This window comes from Bubalus kerabau, chromosome 1 (assembly GCF_029407905.1).
Source record: "Bubalus kerabau isolate K-KA32 ecotype Philippines breed swamp buffalo chromosome 1, PCC_UOA_SB_1v2, whole genome shotgun sequence".
In the NCBI taxonomy this organism is placed as follows: domain Eukaryota; kingdom Metazoa; phylum Chordata; class Mammalia; order Artiodactyla; family Bovidae; genus Bubalus; species Bubalus kerabau.
In genome coordinates, this window is record NC_073624.1 from 177,980,431 (window position 1) to 177,997,308 (window position 16,878).

The 16,878-nt window shown below is 37.7% G+C and overlaps 1 protein-coding gene across 1 annotated transcript; it reads left to right on the plus strand.

The window, feature by feature from the left end:
* Positions 1–15,145: 15,145 nt before the first annotated feature.
* Positions 15,146–16,141, plus strand: LOC129641971 (olfactory receptor-like protein OLF4). The gene has a single exon (XM_055566543.1). The coding sequence runs from the start codon at positions 15,170–15,172 to the stop codon at positions 16,139–16,141; it is 972 nt and encodes a 323-aa protein (XP_055422518.1). The 5' UTR covers positions 15,146–15,169.
* The last annotated feature ends 737 nt before the right edge of the window (positions 16,142–16,878 follow it).

The following is a 16,878-nucleotide window of genomic DNA, read 5'->3' on the forward strand; positions in this document are numbered from 1 at the left end:
GATTAATTACTTCTTAAATGACAGTCATCTCAAGTAATTTTTCTGTTTCCCTGAAGTAATAGTTATGAGTTGCATTATTCATTCAAAAATACACTTAACAACCAAGATGATTTATATTATTTTTATTACAGTTGGTTGTGTCAGTGATATAGAAAAATAACTGTCAGGTTACAGGAGGATTTCTGACCATTAAGAGTCAGAACCCTTAATTTTCTTGTTCAAGGCTCAACTTGTGTGTGTGTCTCTTTCTATATACAGACATATATGGTGGTGGTTTAGTTGCTAAGTGATGTCCAACCCTTGCGATTCCATGGACTGTAGCCCGCCAGGCTCCTCTGTCCATGGGATTCTCCAGGAAAGAATACTGGAGTGGGTTGCCATTTCCTTCTCCAATACACACACACACACACACACACACACACACATATATATATATACATACATACACACATACACCCATGGTCTGTTTTGGCCAAAAGATCTTTCACATGACATATTATGTGTGTGTGCGTGTGTGTGTATATATGTATATATATATGTAACTGATACATTTTGCTGTACAGGAGGATCTAACAACTCTTTAAGTCAACTATATTATAAAAAATTTTGAAAATATAAAATGATAATTTTCCAGAAACCAATTTTAATGTCATGGAAGATTGTTATCAAACAAGTAGAGAATTCAAGATAATGTCATGAAGTTATTCAATAAGCTGCAAGAAACCATAGGTGATTCTTCTTTGAGAGTAAACTTAGCAATGTTTTTGTATATATCTCTCCAGGCAAGGGAAATAAAAATAAACAAATGGAGTACATTTGTTTGCACAGTGAAGGAAAGCACCAATAAAACAAACTATCTGTGGGAAAATATATTTGTAATGTATATATCCAGTAAGGGATTGCTATCCAAAAATATAAAGGATTGAATCAACTTAATATTAAAAAACAAATAACTCTATTAAAAGTAGGTTGAAAATATTCAATAGGCATTTTCCCAAGGAAGACATACAGATCTTCATTGAAGAATATGTGTTTTTTGCAGTTTTAGGATTTGAGGTCCCATGGAGGGTCAGAGCACCTAACTGTTGCTCTGTGCAAAGGTCAGCTGTAATGGATATCATCTGACTCTGCCACTTTACATAAAAATCTGTTAAAATTACCTGTTTGTTCTTGTACAGTTGTCTTAAATTTTTCACTTATAATTTATGTAAAAATCTGTTAAAATTACTTGTTTGTTCTTGTACAGTTGTCTTAAATTTTTCACTTATCAACATTGTGATGATTGCTGTCACTTCATATTGTAATGATGATAATTACTTAATTAACCTAAGTTGAATCCAGTTCCACTGTATTATTCACTTTAGATTCAGGTCTCATTTCAGAATTTTATGTTTTGATCCCTTCTTGGTTTGTTTTGTTATTGTCTGTTTGCTTTTTAAAGCACATCAATATTCAAGTATTAACTGTATGTCAGAAATGGTATGGAAGTCCTTTTGGCAAATATTTATTTAAAGCTTAAGTTTAGTGTGATACTTTGTCCACATTGTACCATTTTCTTCTTAATATCTATGAAAATGCTATTGTCTGTTGAATAAGGGTACTGCAGCTGTATGTTGATGCTTCACGGTGTGGGGATCCATATGCCTCTTACCCGTGGAAGTTCAGCAGTGACTTTGTTGCATATCTAGGTCAGTCTTGACCCACAGGCGAGAGCTATGCTTTTTTGACTAAATCGCTTTGTGTGTCCCCAGGGAGTTTTAGTAGTCTATATATGAGTGGTGTGCTTCAGGAGGGCGTGATGGCACAGAAGACAGATTTCAGTGAGATAGTCTTACTCTTATAGCTATACATTGACTATTAAATACATTTTAATATCAGCACAATGAGAATCTAGACCATCAACTAGTTTTGTTACTGAGTCCAAGTTCACTCTGCTTGCCACACGACAGGGCAGTGAATCCTAGAGACGAGCTGTTGAGACAAGGAAGAGACTTTACCTGGAAAGCAGCTCACCGAGAAGATGGCAGGGCAGTGCCTCAAAATAACAATCTTACAGGGTCTGTATGCCAGGTTCTTTTATAGATCAGAGATGGGGGGAGAGGTGAGGAAGCAAAGTAAAAAGACTGTTAGTCTTGCAAACATCTTTCAGAATGGCAAGGTTCAGTCAGGGGATGTGTTAATTTCTCCCTTTTGCCATCTGCAGGTGGATAGGGTTCTGAACAAAGGCACTTTAGTTTATAGGCAAGCACAGGGCCAGGGTCCTCCAGCCAAGCCATTAAGTATGATCATAATAACAGAAGCAAGTCAAAGAAACCATTTCCAACATGGAGTTGGGATTGGCTTCCTTACCGCAACAGTGTAACTATTAAAACATAGTGTTGTTGAGCGATATTTAGGGGGGGATAGCTTTTGTTCTTGGAGAAGGAAATGGCAACCCACTCCAGTGTTCTTGCCTGGAGAATCCCAGGGACGGGGGAGCCTGGTGGGCTGCCGTCTATGGGGTTGCACAGAGTCAGACACGACTGAAGTGACTTAGCAGTAGCAGTAGCTCAGCTGGTAAAGAATCCACCTGCAGTAGAGGAGACCCTGGTTTGATTTCTGGATTGGGAAGATCCCCTGGATAAGGGAAAGGTTATACCACTCCAGTATTCTGGCCTGGGGAATTCCATGGACTGTATAGTCCATGGGGTTGCAAAGAGTCAGATAGGGCTGAGTGACTTTCACTTTCAGATACCTCTTCAGTCAAATGGACTGTTCATAACTTTAGGCAGATACTTTCACTCTTTTGAGTCACATTTATGCAAGTGTAGAATGAATTATTAATACATCATAGCACAAACATTAGAGAATAAAGTTTCATGAAAACAAAATAAGACAATCCATATAAGATTCCAAGCTCAGTGAATGGTGCACCGTTAGATGGAAACATATCATCTAACTGACATTAAAAAAAAATGAAGCACTAAATGACACTTCTTAACTTGTAACATTAACATGAATGTCCTAGTTGATTTATTAAAATCATCATGAAGCCAATGATTATAATACTCATGTATTTATATCAAAGGAACATACTTCTATCTCTTGTTGATGAAGGGACTCCCAATTTACTAGAAATCTCAGAAGACTTTCTCACCACAGGACAATACTTTGGAGATCTTTGGAGCTTGGTCAACAAAGGTTCCACAGTTTCAGATTTGGGGAAACCATTAACTCAATATTGCAATAAGCTGGGGAATCCCCATGAACAGAGGAGCCTGGCGGACTACAGGTCGCAAAGAGTCAGACATGACTGAGTGACTAAGTGCAGCACAGAATAGCAGTGAAGCTAAAACTCTGGGAGGCAGGAAGGTTCATGGAGAAAGAGTAATAAAGACTGGATTCACCTGTCTTTCAATGTGGGCTCCAAGGAACAGAGTCTCAGGGGGCAAAACAACAACAACAACAAAAAAAACAACAACAACTCTTTCCATCCATACTAGTGGCCCTGAGGACAATGATGTGAGCAGAGGTGAAAGTAACAGTGAAAGTACTGCCTAATGAGCAGACACAGGGAGTTACGAATATCTCCTCTGCAATCTTAGGCAGACAGGACATGCTTCCTGGTTTTCAAATCATAAATCTGGCTACCTGAGAACTTAAGCAGCCTAACCCAGACCCAAGAGATTGCCACATTGCTTTTTCTAGGTTGACTAATACATTTAAAATTGATTGATTTAATATATGAAAAGATTATTGTCTGCTGACTCAGTAATACAAGCATCATTGTTGACAAATGAGTGATGGGAATGGAATTCCAGTTGGATGAGAATGAAGAAGGAATGGAAGGAATAAAGTGGCTCTGGCAAAAACAGAACATATCTGAGAAGTTTTGCAGTTCATGGGAGTAGGAAAGCAGAATATTAGGTTTGGAGGTGTGAGCATTCAAGGCAGGGTATTTAAATTTTTTTTCAGGCTCAGTATTTCAACATGTCCTGTATTTATGAGAAGAATCCAGACCCATGGAGGTAGATGCTATGTTACAACTGCAGTATTTGGGACACATATTTCACAGTATTGCCTACCACCTTGATATTCCCATGAAAAAGAGCATTGCATGTAATATGCACGAAGAGGTATGTCAAGGAGTATTACTTGGTAATTATTTCATTACAGGATGGCTAAGCCTTCCCTGGTGGCACAATGGTAAAGAATCCACTTGCCAATGCAGGAGACGTGGGTTCGATCCCTGGTCCAGGAAGATCCCTTGGAGAATGGAATGGCAACACACTCCAGTATTCTTGCCTGGAGAACCCCATGGACAGAGGAGCCTTGTGGGCTACAGTCCATGGAGTTGCAAAAGATCTGGACACAACTTAGTAACAGAACAACACGACCAAAACACATGTTTGGTTTGTTAGCCATTCACTTTCTATATGCAAATTGTCTTTGCAAGAATTTTGCTTTGTGTCTTGGAATCTGAGTGTCTTTTTTTTTTTTTTTCATTCTTTCAAAAATTAGGAATTTTTTCCATGAAGTTTGTAGTTTGTCATTTAATTCTTCTATGTAGGTGTAGTTCCATTAATGGGGTTGTGTGAGAGTTTATAAATTGTGTTTAGTCAAAACTATCAGTTGGTCACATTGTGTTCCCCTTATTACTTTTAAACATGGAATGTTCATCTTTAGTAGTAAGGAATAGATATTATGCATATTGCTATCTTATTTCATATCCAACTATCCTAATTTGTATTATTTTATTTTTGTGATTAAACCCATTTTTTTGAAAGCAACTATCTTTTCTGAAGTTGTGGAACAAATTATTTTGCATTTAACTAGAGATATCTTATGGGGTTTCCCTGGTAGCTCAACTGGTAAAGAATCAGTCTGCAGTGCTGGAGACCTGGGTTTGATCCCTGGTTTGGGAAGATCCCCTGGTGAAGGGAAAGGCTACCCACTCCAGTATTTTGGCCTAGAGAATCCCATGGACTGTATAGGAGTCAGACATGACTGAGTGACTTTCACTCACTCACATTCTGCCTGCTACAAAGCCTTCTTAATATATATTTTATGTCAGGTTACTTAAGAGCTATTATATTTCAGTGATCTAATACATAATTCATCATGACCTATAAAATGAATGAAAAAAAAAACATATCTTTTGCTGTCTCGCATACAGGGTTGATGTTACCGTCTTTCTAAATTCCATATATATTTGTTAGTATACTGTATTTGTGTTTTTCTTTCTGACTTACTTCACTCTGTATAATAGGCCATAATATCATATAAGAAACGAATTGCCAGTCCAGGTTCGATGCAGGATACAGGAAGCTTGGGGCTGGTGCACTGGGATGACCCAGAGGGATGGTATGGGGAGGGAGGTGGGAGGAGGGTTCAGGATGGGGAACACGTGTACACCCGTGGCAGAGGCATGTTGATGTATGGCAGAACCAATACAATACTGTAAAGTAAAAAAAAATTAAAAAAAAACACACACACAAAAAACCACACATATCTTTCAAAGTTACATAAACATCCTTGGTGGAGGAGACTGAAACTGTGTATACTTGACTAACGCAGGACTACTGTCTTGATACTCAAACTGTGATCCTCAGACCAAGACCTACAAGTTCATCAATACTAAGAACTTGTTTGAAAGGCAGTTCCTGTGTCTGCTAGAGACCCAATGAACCATAATTTGCATTTGAACCACAAATCTTGATGATTTTTATGTATAATGAGCTTATTGGAGCTCTGGTCCAGAATAGGTTTTCTTACTGTTGGCATTTGGGGCAGGAACATTACTTCTTTGGGATTCTGTCCTGTGGGATATAGGAGATAAGTAGTATCTTTTTCAGTTCAGTTCAGTCTCCCAGTCATGTCTGATTTGCGGCCCCATGAATCCCAGCACACCAGGCCTCCCTGTCCATCACCAACTCCCGGAGTTCACCCAAACTCATGTGCATCGAGTCGGTGATGCCATCCAACCATCTCATCCTCTGTTGTCCCCTTCTCCTCCTACCCCCAATCCCTCCCAGCATCACAGTCTTTTCCAATGAGCCAATTCTTCACATGAGGTGGCCAAAGTATTGGAGTTTCAGCTTTAGCATCAGTCCTTCCAATGAACACTGAGTACTGATCTCCTTTAGGATGGACTGGTTGGATAAGGGACTCTCAAGAGTTTTCTCCAACACCACAGTTCAAAAGCATCAATTCTTTGGCGCTCAGCCTTCTTCACAGACCAACTCTCACATCCATACATGACCACTGGAAAAACCATAGCCTTGACTAGACAGACCTTTGTTGGCAAAGTAATGTCTCTGCTTTTGAATATGCTATCTAGGTTGGTCATAACTTTCCTTCCAAGGAGTAAGCGTCTTTTAATTTCATGGCTGCAGTCACCATCTGCAGTGATTTTGGAACCCCCAAAAATAAAGTCTGACACTGTTTCCACTGTTCCCCATCTAGTTCCCATGAAGTGATGGGGCCAGATGCCATGATCTCAGTTTTCTGAATGTTGAGCTTTAAGCCAATTTTTTCACTCTCCTCTTTCACTTTCATCAAGAGGCTTTTGAGTTCCTCTTCACTTTCTGCCATAAGGGTGTCATCTGCATATCTGAGTTTATTGATATTTCTCCTGGCAATCTTGATTTCAGCTTGTGCTTCTTTTAGCCTAGTGTTTCTCATGATGTACTCTGCATATAAGTTAAATAAGCAGGGTGACAATATACAGCCATGACGTACTCCTTTTCCTATTTGGAACCACTCTGTTGTTCCATGTCCAGTTCTAACTGTAGCTTCCTGACATGCATATAGGTTTCTCAAGAGGCAGATCAGGTGGTCTTGTATGTCTTTCAAAATTTTCCACAGTTTATTGTGATCCACAAAGTCAAAGTATCTTTTTGCTGCTGCTGCTAAGTCGCTTCAGTCATGTCCAACTCTGTGCAACCCCATAGAAGGCAGCCCACTAGGCTCCCCCGTACCTGGGATTCTTCAGGCAAGAATACTGGAGTGGATTGCCATTTCCTTCTCCAATGAAAGTATCTTTTTAGACATTACCAAATATCCCCAGCAGCAAAATCACCTTGGCTGAGAATCACTGCTCAGAGTGAGACCTGGAGGCATCGTGACACACTCATCAAGATTCCATCCCTTACTTTGTTTACACTTGTAATCAGAACACTGAGTCCCTCTGAATCCTTTTTCTACACTGGAGAATGGAGTTCATAAAAGTATTGCTTCATAGAATACATTGTTGTAGAAATTAAATTTGACAGTCAGCTAAGCTAGCGGTGCATAACAATATCTATACATGTCTTTCATAGTTACAAATATTTTATACTGAGGACTCTTAAATGACAACTATTAACTTCTGATATGAGTAGGGAATCCTTATTGGCTTTGCAAAAGCTTTCATGAAACCAAGGATTATAATATCCAAGTTTTATATTAAAGGAGAAAAGTTATCCCCTTTTGAAGAAGGGAATAGTCATATTCAGAGGTTTCAGGGGTTGTGTTCCCAACAAAAACCAAAGCTTTAAAGGCCCTGGGGACCTAGTTGAGGCAAATTATCCATATTATATTAATGAGATAATTTGAACTCAGGGATGTGATGAGGTGTTGGGAGGCTTAGCACTGTGGAAGGAGGAGAGGTAAAGTCAAAGGAGCTATAAAAACTGAATTCACCTAACTTATAATGCAGTCTCCTAGGAACAGAATCAGCAGGAAAAAAAAAATTCTATCCAGATCAGTGTCTCTAAGGTAAATAATGTACTTAGAAGCTGAATTAACAAGAGGAAAACATGCCTAATGGACTGACACAGGAAGCTGTAAACATTTCCTCCACCACAGTCCCTCAGCCTGTGCCTCTTTGATTGCATAGGATGTGGTTATTTACTTTTGCAGTCCTACATCTGGCTGGGAGACTAATGCTTGATTTTTATCCTTTCCTGTTTTCTTATTTGAGGACAAAACTTTGATCTGCCTTGTCAATTAATTAGGGAGAAATTTTGACCTTCACAGAGAAATCATCCACCCAGAGTTCCCAAGCAGGTGAGTCTGAGAGCCCCACAGACACTGGAGGGGAGGATTAGAGATGATGGAAGCCAGGAATGTGTACCTAAGGTCACCTGAGGACCAATCGAGCATAGCCCAGATGCAGAGGTCTCAGTGGTTGTATGCTGCTCTTCATAATAATGCATTTATTTATGATGTAAAAAAAGTGACCATTGAACTTGGAAACAAGGATGTCAGTTTTGACAATTAAATCTGCTAGAAGCCCAATAGAAAAGGAAATGGGAGACACAGGATATTACCTGTGGTGGGACACACAGTGAAGTGACAGCATTTCTTTTTATTGTAAGATGGGGCATATTAGACACAGTTTCTACATGCAGGAGAAAGATCTGTACCCAGGACTGTTTGCAAAGACATTCTTGCAATAGTTGTGCAATAAACACACACATTACAGTACTTTCTCTCACGCTAGGTATTCATGTAAGAGGAAAAAATAAAAAAGAAACTTAGTTACATAGGTGAAAAGATGTATGACAATGAGGTTAACTTTTTAATTATTATATTACCTGTGAGGTTGAATACAGTTGATGATTTGTTAGCCATTCAGTGTTTTTCTATTTAAACATGTCTCTACAATTCTTCTGTTTTATAAAGTGCTGTCACTTATTTTTTATTTTTAATTGAATCCTTTGAAAGAAGAAATTGTTTTTCCTTTTCTTTCTCTTTTTAAAAATTTATTTATTTTGATTGGAGGCTAATTACTTTACAATATTGTATTGGTTTTGCCATATATCAACAAGAATATGCCACGGGTGTACACGTGTTCCCCATTCTGAACCCCCCTCCCATCTCCCTCCCCATACCATCCCTCTGGGTCATCCCAGTGCACTAGCCTCAAGCATCCTGTATCCTGCATCGAACCTGGACTGGTGATTCATTTCTTATATGATATTATACATGTTTCAATGCCATTCTCCCAAATCATCCCACCCTCTCCCTCTCCCAGAGTCCAAAAGACTGTTCTATACATCTGCATCTTTTTTGCTGTCTCGCATACAGGGTTATGGTTACCTTCTTTCTAAATTCCATCTATATGCATTAGTATACTGTATTGGTGTTTTTCTTTCTGGCTTACTTCACTCTGTATAATGGGCTCCAGTTTCATCCACCTCATTAGAACTGATTCAAATGTATTCTTTTTAATGGCTGCATAACACTCCATTGTGTAAATGTACCACAGCTTTCTTATCCATTCATCTGCTGATGGACATCTAGGTTGCTTCCATGTCCTGGCTATTATAAATAGTACTGCGATGAACAGTGGGGTACACATGTCTCTTTCAATTCTGGTTTCCTCGGTGTGTATGCCCAGCAGTGGGATTGCTGGATCATAAGACAGTTCTATTTCCAGTTTCTTAAGGAATCTCCACACTGTTCTCCATAGTGACTGTACTAGTTTGCATTCCCACCAACAGTGTAAGAGGGTTCCCTTTTCTCCACACCCTCTCCCGCATTTACTGCTTGTACACTTTTGGATCACAGCCATTCTGACTGGAGTGAAATGATACCTCATTGTGGTTTTGATTTGCATTTCTCTGATAATGAGTGATGTTGAGCATCTTTTCATGTGTTTGTTAGCCATCTGTATGTCTTCTTTGGAGAAATGTCTGTTTAGTTCTTTGGCCCATTTTTTGATCGGGTCATTTATTTTTCTGGAATTGAGCTGCAGGAGTTGCTTGTATATTTTTGAGATTAGCTGTTTGTCAGTTGCTTCATTTGCTATTATTTTCTCCCATTCTGAAGGCTGTCTTTTCACCTTGCTTATAGTTTCTTTTGTTGTGCAGAAGCTTTTAATTTTAATTAGGTCCCATTTGTTTATTTTTGCTATTATTTCCAATATTCTGTGAGGTGGGTCATTTATGTAATTTATGTCAGAGAGTGTTTTGCCTATGTTCTCCTCTAAGAGTTTTATTGTTTCTGGTCTTATGTTTAGATCTTTAATCCATTTTGAGTTTATTTTTGTGTATGGTGTTAGAAAGTGTTCTAGTTTCATTCTTTTACAAGTGGTTGACCAGTTTTCCCAGCACCACTTGTTAAAGAGATTGTCTTTTCTCCATTGTATATTCTTTCTTTCTTTCTTTTTTAACAAAAGTTGAATGTCAAGTCATTCTTTGCATATGTGTGTGTGTATATATATGTGTGTGTGTATATATATATATATATATACATAGATATACTTATGGGGATTGCATGTTGTTGTTGTGTGTGTGTATATATATATATACATATACATATACATACATAGATACATTTATGGGGATTTTATGTTGTTGTTGTTTGGTCACCAAATTGAGTCCAGCTGTTTGCGACCCCATGAAATATAGCCTACCAGGCTCCTCTGTGCATGGGATTTCTCAGGTAAGAATACTGGAGTGGGTTGCCATGCCCTCCTCCAGGGGATCTTCCTGACCCAGGTATCTAACCCAGGTCTTCTGCATTGTCAGGTTCATATTTTACTGCTGAGCCACCAGGGAAACCTGGGAATTGTATAATAATTCATTTTTTGGGTCAAATTTCGGACCAATTTTTGTGTTAAATCTGTCAGTCAGTTTATGCTATAAAGTATTATGTACTATATATAGTCACCACGCTGTACAGTACACCCCATTTGTTGCTTTTTCATTGTCACTTTTCTTACTGAATGAATTCAGTTATCACTTTAATATTCTTGATGTTTCAATCCTTGCTGTAAACCAAAAAGGAAAGTGAGAGTTCTTCAGCATCCTTAGTGATATTAATAAGAAGTATCACTTTATACATATTTACTTCTAGTTTCACAACTGTTATTTCTTATTGTTCCTTTTAGCCTTCTAATTAAATCTATTTGCAAAAGTTGCATCAGCTCTGGACATAATTTGAAAGACATTCTTCTTTACCATATTAAACATTGCCTTCACATTCTGTAAGTGTATTTGAGTCCATCTATTTCAATATGAGATGAAATTACAACTTTGGTACTGCTCCGTATCCCTATTGTAAGTGTCCTGTTATATTCTTTCCTTTCCCCATTTTGGCAATTTCAACTTGAATTAGAGACCAATGCTGGTTTCATTAAATTTTTACTCTTTTATATGTTTTTATTAGTTAGTGGTAGATTTTCATTCAATTTTTTACCTACAGTTGTTCAGGAAGCAATGTATTTTACCTTATTTTGCTTCATAAGTTTAAGTATATTTATTATTCCATAGTTTTTATTTATGGAATAAGTATTTTTTATTCCTTAAGTTTTTAGTCTCCTTTGAAAATACCCTTCTAAAATATGCACTTATACATATTCACATACTTTTATACAAAGGTATAAATATAATCCTAAATACATCATTAAATTTTCTTTATGTTTTACTGATAAGTGGCAAGTATGTTTAATGTTTTTCTACAATTTACCCACTTTTGTCTACTTCTCAGCAACAACTCAGGAACTTGATTCTAAACAACTGGTAATAATGTTGTATTAATAGTAATAGCATTAATAGCATTAATGCTAGTAATAATAGCATTATTTCAATGTCTGTATAATATTCCATGGCTGTGTGGCTGTGTGACTCATACATTCGATGGTCTGTATCATTATTTAGCAATAAGGACTATCATATCACTGCTACAAAATAATTTTGAGATTGTTAATTTAACATTGCACTTCTAAACCAAGGGTAACTCTCCCTCAGGGGACGTTGAGCAATATCAGCAGACTTTTTTTGCTGTCACACTGATGAAGGGCAGGTGGTGGGCAAGGATGCTTCTAAACATCCTACAATGTACAGAACAGACCCCACCACAGAGAAGGACCTGGCAGAGAATATCCCGTAGTGCAGAGATGGAGGACCCTGTGTTAAAGAATGTTTGTGTTTCTGTTATCAATAGCTGTCTTAGGTGGTTTCCACAATGTTCTCCATTTCATATCTCTGCCAGAGAAATTAGAGAGTTCCCCTTATGTCTGTAATACTTGTTCAAAAGTTTCAACCAATACAATATTGTAAAGTAATTAGCCTCTAATTAAAATAAATAAATTTAATTAAAAAATTTTCAACCTCAATCAACATTAAGCTTTTTCCCAGGCTGAAGTTTGTGAATTAGATATCTTCCTGTTTATTAAAATAGTACTCACTTTGAGCAAAGAGTGTATACTTTTTTATATTCAGTCAGCAAGTTATTTATTATTATTACCATACATCTGCATATACTTTATGCCTTCTTCTCAACAGTTAACTGCATTTCCAAAGTTTTTTTTTTTAACAAAATATTGTTCTGCAATTGATTTTGGGGTGGGTATTTTTGACCATAAAATGTTTTAAATTTTTATATAGTTAAATTTGTTTTTCTTTTTACTACTGATTTTCTCCCTTGATAATAATAATTTTCTCACCTGTAGATTTTATGTATGGTTTTATATGATCATCTGAAATGGACTGTTCACTTTTACATTGGGGACTTTAGTCTTTTTTAAAAAGATGCATTAAACAGGAAACTACTTCATTTCCTTCCAGATAGATGGCCATTTATTCCGAATTTTATTTAACAATCCAGCCTTTTCCAATCAAATTGAAATACAAAAAAAAAAAAAAAAAGAAATACAATCTTCCCATACACTAGTGTTCATATCTAAGGGGATCTAATTCCTAATCATTCAACAAATATTAATAATACATATGCTATTTGCTAGAAATTCCTGGGTATATTATATATTAGATTCTCTTGAGTCAAGATCTTTTCTAAATTAGTTATTAATTCATTATTAATTATTGTTTTGATTGTTCTGTTACTGCTAAAAACTGAATGGAACATCAAAAATTGATTGAAATATAACGGTTTTGATGTTCCATTCAGTTTTGTTTAATGCATTTATCTGAAATTACTCTTTTAACTGGTTTAACATTTTTGCCGTTCTATTTCATAATTTATAATTTTCTTAACTGTGCTTTAAAAATAAATGCACATGTATTCATGTACATATGGGAAAATAAGAAGTAAATGAGGGAGCTGAAATCACTGATGCTTGGAATCTTGCATTATAGTGACAACATCACAGTATACTGAAATAAAAGTGTCCTTAGGCTTAAATCCAGAGAAGGTAATGGCACCCCACTCCAGTACTCTTGCCGGAAAGTCCCATAGATGGAAGAGCCTGGTAGGCTGCAGTCCATGGGGTCGTGAAGAGTCGGACACGACTGAGCGACCTGACTTTCACTTTTCACTTTCATTCATTGGAGAAGGAAATGACAACCCACTCCAGTGTTCTTGCCTGGAGAATCCCAGGGACGGGGGATCCTGGTGGGCTGCTGTCTATGGGGTCGCACAGAGTTGGACACGACTGAAGCAACTTAGCAGCAGCAGCAGCAGGCTTAAATCATGTAAAGAAATTTATCCAGAATAAGAGAATGAATTTTCATGACCTCATGGACTCACAGTGTATGGTCTTGAAAAGTCCTTGCATGCTGTCCAAAGATCAGAACTAGAATTAGGATGTTCCCAGTGGATTTATGAAAAAAATTAAAAACATTAAGCCCAAGAATAACAAATAAATATATATCTAAGAAAACAGAGATAAGGGCGCTTCCCTGGCTGTCCAGTGGATAGGACTTTGCCTTCCAGTGCACGGGCTATGTGTTCGATCCCTGATTGGGAAGCTAAGTACCCACATGTCTCACAGCTAAAGACCTAGAACATAAAACAGGCGTAATATTGGAACACTTTCAATAAAGGCTAAAAATGGTCCACATCAAAAAAAAAAAAAAAAAAAAAAGAGAGAGAGACAGGGCAAATTGGTATGGTTTTTCAAACCCTACAGATACCATTGCTTCTGTCTTGGAAAAGAGGTATTTTTATTTCTGATCTTTCCTGGGTATCAAGGGATATAGCTGAAGTTGAAATGTTGCCAAACCAAGAACACCACATTGTCTCAGGGGCCGTTTGAACTTGTTAGATCTTTCCCCTTTATTTTATCTCTCTCTCTCCCATGTTTTTTATATTTATTTAAATATAGGGCAGAAAGTCATTGTAGCTAAAAGGAATCTCAACTGTATTATTCGCTCAGTAGCTTGTGAACTGGAATTTCTGGGTACTATTTAAACATCCTTTAGGAGAAAGATAATCTGATCTGACAAGCTCGAGGTGCCATCACCCATGGCTTAAGGAAGGTGGTGTTGGGTGAGAAATTCATGCAGTAACACAGCCCAGGAGGCTATGGTGTGTGTGTGTATACTTGTGCCTTGTGGAGTGAGAGCAGTTGTTAAAGCAAAGGCAGCTGCACTCACATATTACGATGACGTAATAAGGTGACAGAGGCAAAAACTCCATCAAAGATGGTACTAAGAAGATGATCTGATATAATTTACAGGATTCCTTTGCAAATAAATCCATAAAGTTCTGGGAACAACATGGAAGGATGGATTCTCTATGGACTGAAGGTTCAGCTATAGCAGGGAAGCCACCTTTTTCCTCAGCATCCTTGACACCATCTCTAACCACTCCCCCTCCTGCTTATTCCTTCACTCCACCGGCTTCCTTGTTTGCATTTGAACATGTGACCAGCTTCTTCCTTAGTTACTTTGGCAGTGGCCATTCCCTCTGCCAGACACACACTTCTCCTGGTATCACGGTAGGACTTTCTCTCTTTTCCTTGATGTATCTTCATAGAACCCCTTGTTTGTAAGCCTTGGCTGAATACTTGGTACAAAATAATGTTCCTACTACACTCTCCTTTGTACATGTTTTTGTTTTCTTCATAACACCTGTCACCTTATAACATATTCTATATTTATTTGAATATCATCTTTTACCACCCTTGGATTGTGAGAGATTTGTTTTTAAGTGTCTCTATTTATCCCCTATATGTACTTGAAACATGTTGACTAGCATAATGTTTCTCAAATGCATAAAAGACTTTCTCATTAAAACTGTAAATGCATGAACTCCTTGGAAATATGCTGAGAATGAGACAAAAGTATCCAATTAGAGGTGAAATGGAGTATACCTTCAAGGAGAATTTATCTATATACAACTCATTAACATCAATTTCTTGTCAGCAAAATAGAAATTACAGAAGTTCAGCTATGTGTATTACACCTGCTTGAAAATTATTCATGGTATTTTCTTTTTTCCCAGTAATCATTTCCATCACATGGAATCAAGGAACAAGACACAAATTTCAGAATTTCTCCTTCTGGGACTTTCAGAGGAGCCAGCATTGCAGCCCCTTATATTTGGGCTTTTCCTCTTCATGTACCTGATAACTGTGATTGGAAACCTGCTCATCATCCTGGCCGTCAGCTCAGACCCCCACCTTTACACCCCGATGTACTTCTTCCTCTCTAACCTGTCTTTTGTAGACATCTGTTTTACATCCACCACCATCCCAAAGATGCTGTGGAACATCCAGACACAGAGCAAAGTCATCACCTATGAAGGCTGCATTGTCCAGGTGTATTTTTATTTACTCTTTGCAGCATTAGATGACTTTCTTCTGACCGTGATGGCCTATGACCGGTATGTGGCTATCTGTCACCCCCTGCACTACACAGTCATCATGCACCCCCGGCTCTGTGGACTGCTGGTGCTGGTGTCCTGGATCTTGAGTGCCCTCTTTCCCCTGTTACACAGCTTAACGGTGTTGCGACTGTCCTTCTGCTCAGACTTGGAAATCCACCACTTTTTCTGTGAAATCACATGGCTGATCAGACTGGCCTGTTCTGACCCCTTTCTCAATAACATGATAATGTATTTTGGATCTGTAATTCTCGGGGGTGTTCCCCTGGCTGGTATCCTTTACTCTTACACTAAGATAGTGTTCTCTATCTGTGGAATCTCATCAGCTCAGGGGCAGTATAAAGCATTCTCCACCTGTGCATCTCACCTCTCAGTTGTCTCCTTATTTTATTGTTCAGCCTTAGGAGTGTATCTTAGCTTCACTGCTACCCACAGCTCGCACATGAGTGCTATAGTATCGGTGATGTACACTGTGGTCACACCCATGCTGAATCCCTTCATCTATAGTCTGAGAAATAAAGACATAAAAATGGCTCTGAAAAGATTCTTTGGGATGGAAATGTTTGTAAAAGGGCCATTTGCCCTTGGACTGAAAAACTGCCCATGATAGCAGGGTCAAAGCCTCATAGGGGGATATGTGATTCTTTGATTAGGCTACAATAATAGCAATTGCTTCTTCAGTTTATAGCCTGGTATTTCCATTTCTTTGATTTCAACTTCTCTATATGATTTTAAAAGCATCCTTCCTTAACTTTTCTGTTCCCTATCATCTAAGATTTTTCTCTTGTTATTTTTCTACTCTTTAAAATTGATTCAAAACCAACCATGTGTGAAACATATGTAAATTCCCATTTATCTCATGATGCTTCATACATTTCTTAAGAATAAATTCTTCTGAAATGATATACTTTATACTGAATAATTTTTCTTTCTTTTTGCTAAAAGAATAATCATGAACTGTGCTACTTCTGTGGGAAAAAACTAACTTGGAAACCAAACCAATTACATAGTTTCGGAGAGTAAATGTGGAACTACAGTTTATCATGCCTTAATTTTTCATACCTTGGAGCATCACTACCATAATTGCTTTTTTTGAAAATGTAGATGTTAACAGATAGTGTATTTCATAAATGGTCATCTGATTTTACTCCTTCACAGGGTACAATTCTTTATTTAACCTAGCATCTACATTCTCTATAGGAGTTACTGGTAAAGCTGATCATCAAATGCATGTCTCTAATTGACATCTATGTGAAACAGAAATTTCAATAAAGACTTTGACATAATAAGACCTAGAGTCAGAGAGACCTTAAGTATGATGCAGCAAAAATTTGTCTTAGATTG

What these genes read in the sequence shown, in the direction of transcription:
- LOC129641971 (XM_055566543.1), top strand. Translation starts at nt 15,170, where the DNA reads ATGGAATCAAGGAACAAGACACAAATTTCAGAATTTCTCCTTCTGGGA.